This window comes from Colossoma macropomum, unplaced genomic scaffold (assembly GCF_904425465.1).
Source record: "Colossoma macropomum unplaced genomic scaffold, Colossoma_macropomum, whole genome shotgun sequence".
In the NCBI taxonomy this organism is placed as follows: Eukaryota; Metazoa; Chordata; class Actinopteri; order Characiformes; family Serrasalmidae; genus Colossoma; species Colossoma macropomum.
In genome coordinates, this window is record NW_023494801.1 from 16,822,290 (window position 1) to 16,829,116 (window position 6,827).

The 6,827-nt window shown below is 36.9% G+C and overlaps 1 protein-coding gene across 1 annotated transcript; it reads right to left on the bottom strand.

Annotated features, from left to right (window-relative positions):
• Positions 1-257: 257 nt before the first annotated feature.
• aqp8b (aquaporin 8b) lies at positions 258-4,913 on the bottom strand. The gene is made up of 5 exons (XM_036589776.1): positions 4,585-4,913; positions 2,992-3,118; positions 2,533-2,747; positions 1,081-1,215; positions 258-966 (listed from the first exon to the last, which is right to left on the bottom strand). Exons 1-5 carry the CDS (start codon positions 4,836-4,838, stop codon positions 924-926), a joined length of 774 nt encoding a protein of 257 aa, XP_036445669.1. The 5' UTR covers positions 4,839-4,913; the 3' UTR covers positions 258-923.
• Between the last annotated feature and the right edge of the window lie 1,914 nt (positions 4,914-6,827).

Below are 6,827 nucleotides of genomic sequence, written 5' to 3' on the forward strand. Positions count from 1 at the left end.
TTTAGTTAGGAAATATAATTGTACCATAATCCAATTTTTTTTTACTTGCCACATGACTCCACATGCCCTGTCTTGTCTCCAGTATTTTTATTTTATTGTTTTTATTTAATTTTATTGTTTTTAAACATAAGGTTATGAAAGGGTACAAATATGTACTCTTCCTCTGGGAAAAAAAAAAATAATGTACACATTTGGACCTGAAAACCATGTTGTACCTTTGAAGGTACATTTACACAGTTTGTACCTTGATGAATGAAACATGTACCTGAGCATTACCATTTATTCTCTCAGAGTGCCACATCAGCCTCGCCATTTCAAAAAGATTCTTGCTCTAATTCTAATGACTGAGCTCTCACAATCATTCAAGTAAATGTATATGAATGCTGCTGAATGTTGAGGAAACCTAGTATGTAAAGCAGGTATAATGGTAAAATAATGGTGTAACCGTTTTTTCTTATTTTTTCTTATTTTTAGTTTTAATGCCATGCTGGATACAAAAATGATCATTATAATGTCATAATTCAGACACTTTCTGGCCACTACACTGTAGTATATATAGCTGCGCACTGATTGAATATCAGCTCCAGCACCCCCCACCGCGACCCAGAAGGATAAATGGTTCAGATGATGTTTGTGTGCTTGGTGATTATAAAAATGATTCTGAAAAAAGTTTTTCTTTGTCGTGTTTTTTCATGAGAGTAAATATATCATATTTAATCTGTGCATTTTCCTTTTTGACTTCCATTGAATGAATCTTGCTCCAGGTGAATATGAAGTCTGAGGTGCAGAATCGATCTTTTTGAGACTTATGTTATTGTCATAAATCTATTAATACACTGGTTAGGTTGTGTTAAGGTTAAGATGTATATTTAAGAACGAGTCTCTGTTAATGATGTAAAACCTGAGACATGTTAAACAATGTGTTATTTCCACAGGATTCGCATCTTCTGATCTCCAAGTAGAATTCTAGAGCACAGAACATAAAGCTTAATTTAGCATTCTGTGATAAAGTCAGATGAAGACGGGTTAAACAATGAGATAAACATGTACTGAAATACGTCTGTTTTGTGGGTTGTTTACCTTACTGAAGCGGCTGCGATTACTGATCCAGTAATGGGTCCAACCCAGTAGACCCAATGGTAGGTCCAGTAGCCGGTCATTAGTGCTGGTCCCATTGCTCTGGCAGGGTTCAGACACGTGCCAGACACATCACCTCTACAACCAAAGGATAATCAGTTTTAAAAATTCATCACACACAAAATGGTCTTCCTGATCCTACAACACCTCTTTCAGTACAGTTATGTTCATTTTAGGTGGTCTGTCCAATTTTTGCAGCGTTGGATCCCCTGCTGTTTGTATTTAGGCTGTTTTTATTTTTTTAGTTTGTCAACAATAATGCTGTCCTACTCTTCTGGGCATTTTTGCTTTTTTTTAAACAATGCAATACAATTTACCTTGTTAAAATATTGTAATGTATATGTTGTCTAATATATTGCAAGCCATTTCGCAATTTTCGCAAAAAGCTGCTGAATACAGATGATATACAGAGTACTGTGCAAAAGTTAGAGAACACTCTTCATTTATTGAATTTCCAGTCCGAAGATAATTAAGAGGGGGTGAGATATAAGATAACCCATCCACATAAGGAAGGAGAAGGTCAAAAAAAAAGATTGTCCAAAACTGAAGCTCAAAACATGCTTACAAGATACAGAGAAAATAGGACTCCTAAGAACCGTGTAAGATCTAGTAGACCACCAACACTGTCACTGTCCTCATCAGATAAACAGTGAGAAGACAATTTAACACTAAGAGTCTGAAATGATGTGAAGCCATTAAAGGAGGAAAAATAGAAGCTAATATGCAAATCAACCAAAGAAGCTGGTGGTGTTCTCAGAACAATGGACTGACCACAAGTCAACAGACCTCAATATCACTGAATGTGGTTGGGATTAATTTTATTGTGAGAAGCAGAAATTGCAACCAACTTCTAAGACTGAACTTTGGAGGTGTGGAAAAATATCCTTTTCTTTCTTTGAAAAACTGAAAGTAAGTCTTGAAAAGAATGGAAGTTGTGATAAAGGTAAAGTGTGGACACATTAAATACTGAAAGTGTTATCAAAATGTTATTAAATGGTATTATATTTAGCTGTTGAGGCATAAATATGTCTTCTGCTTTTTTCCTGACACTGAAAAGTGAATCTTAATGGCTGTTTTGCTAAGAAATTAAATAAATGAAGAGTGGTCTCTGACTTTTGCAAAGTACTGTATATATCTGAGCCCCTTCAACAAAAATATATATTAACCATTCCAATTTTTTGAGTTGTCAGTTATTTTCAATTTTATTTTGTACAACCTTCTATATTCAAAAGCCAAACTATGCTTTATGTACGTTTTAGTGACCCCTTTATTTTAAATACAGGGCGCCAAACAATGCCATACCCTGCTTATATGATTTTTTTCTATTCTATTCTATTCTATTCTATTCTATTCTACCATTGCAATGACCACAGAGTCACACTTCTGTTAACTCACCCTGCCAGTACATTAATTATAACTGTAGAGCCGACCAGGAAAGGAACTAATGGGCTTTTGCTCTTGGAATTAACGGCACCCAACAGCACCACCATGGTGATCAGCCACGTCATAGCAATCTCTCCAAAGAGCGCCTGCAGAAGCTGCTCGTCTGACTGCAGGACGGTGAAGGCTGCTCCATGAGCTTTGCCGTAGTTTTCATTCGTTGTCATCAGCTGCAAACAGAGCATGAAAAGAGGTGTTAAGCAAATGTTAACAGATCAGCTCAGCTTGTGTTCTATATAACTTTACGAGCCTATTCATTCTCACTTTACAGCCAGGGTTCTTCACGTCGCCTCGAGCACTCTGCTCTGTCCTCAGCAGTGTTAGAAGGTGCTGTGACCTGCTTTATTGCTGTATTGACACAAACACTGAGGGCTGTGAACTCACAGCAGTCATGCAAGCCTACAAAAGCCTCACCTTTGCCATTGCAGCACCGAGCACGCCTCCAATTAGCTGACAGGTCACGTAAGGCACGACCAGGAACAGCTCGATGCCACCACAGAGGTAGATGGCCATGGTGAATGGAGGATTAAAGTGGGAACCACTTTGTAGAAAGAAAAAAAAGGGGTAAGAAGATATCTAGAGCATGTTAGCACACCTGCTCAGCATGTTCAAGATGCTCTCTTAAATTATTTTCTTATAATCTATTTAGGTTCCTAAGTGGTTCTTAGCATGGATGTATTGTTCCAGGAAAACCAATTAAACAATATAGAATGTTTACATTGTACTCTTTAAAATAAGGTGCCACAAAGGTTTTGGCCACAGAAGAACCACGACAAAAAAAAAAAACACACCTTAGAGATTTGTGAGGTTGAAGAACCTTTTAAAGGTTTAAAGAACCATCACGAAATAAGAAGAAATCACTCTTTACAAATTTAAAAGGTCTTCCTAAGAAATGTTCTCCACTCCTTCAGATCACATTTACAAACATGATTCTCTAAAGAATTGACCACTGAAAGGTTCTTTGGGTTCATTGAGTTCATTTGTCCCACTTTAAAACAGGTACAACAAAAAAAAAAACACTGAAATCAGCTGCTACATTTCAGGGTAATCTAGTAGTGAAATTACCAGCAGAGATTAAAATCCAGAGGTTTGAATGTAGCAACACAGATTGGGTTTATTTTTGTTTGGAATATTATGGTCAGTTCCATGTATTTCCATGCCTTGGGAGTGAGAATATATAGAATGATAGAATGATTGTATTGGACTTTCAAGTTCAACCAATCATTTTGAAAAGGGTCTATGTAACCACTTCGTTTCCTGAAGAACCCTAATAGTTATGTAGAGAACCGTGACAACTCAAAGAACCATATGAATGCATAAATGGTGGAAGATCTGATGACAGAAGAAGGAATACCTGCTGTATATGGTTCCTTAAAGAACTTCTAAAAACAGCTGCTATAGCACCAAAAAGGGCTCCGTTATTGTCACGAAACCTTTTCTTTAGTATTATACAGAACCCTTTTCGCTAAAATTGTTCAGCACTAGTGTTGATGTTGCACTATTAAAAATAAAGGGGCCACATGTTCTCTGCATGATGCCATAGAAGAACCACTTTTGGTTCCTTTCAAATACTATACTTGAAAAAGAGGTATGTAAGTATTTCAAGGGTTTAAATAACCTTCACATAATGTAAATGTTCTATACCAATTTAAGGGTTCTAGGTAGAACCTTTACATTCTGTGGATACATGCTGCATTTGCAAAAGTGGTCATTTGAAGTACCCTGCACTGAAACGTTCCTTAGGGAACCAAAGGTGGTTCTACTCTGCATCATGCAAAGAACCTTTCAACCATGTTATTATTGTAATTTTTTAGAAAGGGATTCAAGATTAATGTGCTTGAGAGATGAAAATTTAAACATGTGTGCAAGTATGTGGCCACCAAACGTTTTATTTTTATCTACGTTTTGGGTTAATCATGTGTAAACATGTTTTAAGACTTTAACAATGGGTGAGAGGTGTTCAAATAAAGCTCCTGCATTACATAACAATGATGTTGGTCTTCTCACCTTATCTCTGCCATGCATGCGATCAGGACAGCTACTGCCAGCCCGTGTACCAGCGCAGGCTGCAGTCTGCCGGCCGTCTCCACGTTCTCAATGACCGACACGCAGCCGATGAACACAAAGAAAGTGGTTCCGATTAACTCAGCTATACAGGGTTGGACAATTCTCTCATACTTGTTAGAACCTCTCGCAGCTCCTTTCTTGGGTTTGTCCATCAGCGTCTCCATGTTGTCCAGCTCAAGCTTTTCTTCTGCCATTGTGCTCCAGTAGCAGCAGTAATCAGAGCAACTGTGGGGAAGATAGGTTGTTGTGTCCCCATATCTAGGCTGGGCTTCTGCTAATCATTTGAACTTTGACAGGTTGAGAAAAGCATAAAAAGAAATTGCACCAGTGACCTTTGTGGTTCATTCAGGGAGTGGAAGACCTCCCTAAATGTCTGAGAGAGTTAGGTGCACAGTTTGAAGCATGAAGGTGTTGTTTTAAGTTCTCACCTTTCATATGGTGCTACATTTGTGGTCAAACAGAATTTTATAATTACATTATCAGCACAAAAATTCAAATAAAAAGTAGAATCTATAAAACATACAGTCGTCTGCAAGAGTTTGGGTGCCCCGGTTAAGAAAAATGACTCTGCACTCTACCTTTTACCTTAGAGATGGTTTGTCAAGGGGTCTTTAATAGAGGGAAGGGTTCTATTTGGAACCATGAGTTCTACATAGAACTGTTTCATGTTTAAATTGTTCTTTGCATGGTGAAATGCTTCTTCAGATTAATGGAGAATGTGTTGTATATGGTGCTATATGGCACCAAAAAGTGTTCTATTGTTACAAGCTTGACATTGTAGCAGGATAGCATAATAGCAGAACTCTTTTTGGTTCTATATAGAACAATTTTCAAAAAGATTGAATAAAGAACCATATGCAGCACATTTTCTATCAATCTTTAGAACCATTTCACCATGCAAAGAACCATTTAAACATGCAAATAGTTCTTTGAGTGTTCATGGTTCTATGTAGAACCATTGTCTTTACTAAAGAACCCTTGAAGAACCATCTTTTGTAACAGTGTACAAAAAAAAGCAAAAAAAGACTAGTCAGGGACTTTTAAGAATAAGAAGTTGATGTTTATTGAACACAGAAAAATGAATAATATAAAAAGATGCCTTGAAAATAAATTCATTACATATAATTTACATAATCATATAATATAATCATGAACTTTTGAAGACAGCACTTCTCAATAGAGCTGCTGTAGTTATTCATCCCACACCCAAGAAAACTGTTAAAAAATATATTGTATAAATTCCAGGATTAAACATTACACTGTTGGCAAGCATAAGAGGCATTATACTCTCAAACTCAGATGCATCCAGTACACCAGTTTGATTGTCTACATTTTAAGCTATTAAACATTTAATCTTCATTATATGATATGTGCCTATATAAGCAGATCATTTTTAATATTTACATGTTTTAATAAAATTTGACATCTTCACCCATATTCGAGTTTAATGACATTACACAGTGCTGTGATCAGCTATATGACAGGTGAGGGTACAGGCTAGCTATAAATATAGATATGACTGGTGCAAGTTTGTTATTCTTGAATGTAAAGAAGAAGAAAATTGAGCTGAGTTTTAGCGGCATGTAGCGGTGAGGTTGCAACCAACTGAATATCCCTCCGTTTCCAACTCATGGTGGCTGTCATGTTTTCACTTCTTAAACAACAAGAATTCACAATTTCTTGCCTTTTCTTGTGCTAAATAATAAGTATGACCTTTCATTTGTCAAAATTTGGATTCTCAAACTTCTCATGACACAATATGGTTAGCCAGCACTGGCAGCAATGATTCTTCTTCTTTCTGCGTCTTCCAACCGGTGTTATAACACCACAAAATTCAAGCTGCCACTTCAATATAAAAACACGAAAGGCACTCTCTAGAGCCAGTGTTTGGTTCGTCCGTTCTGGGCTACTTTAGAAATATGGTGACATAACAAGGCGGCCTCTGGAACAGAATCCGTTTCCTAAGCAGATATTAAGGGCTCATTCTAAGCTAACAAAAACACAATGGTTCATAATTTCAGGTGATCATACACTAATGAAAACATGGTTTTGTATACTAGATAGATCCCCCTAAATCATACACACTGCACCTTTAAGCAAAGAAGACAATCTTTAGTTTGTTTAAGGAATGATAAGTATATTTAAGTGTGTCTTGCCACCACAAACTCCCCTAGCCAAGGTCA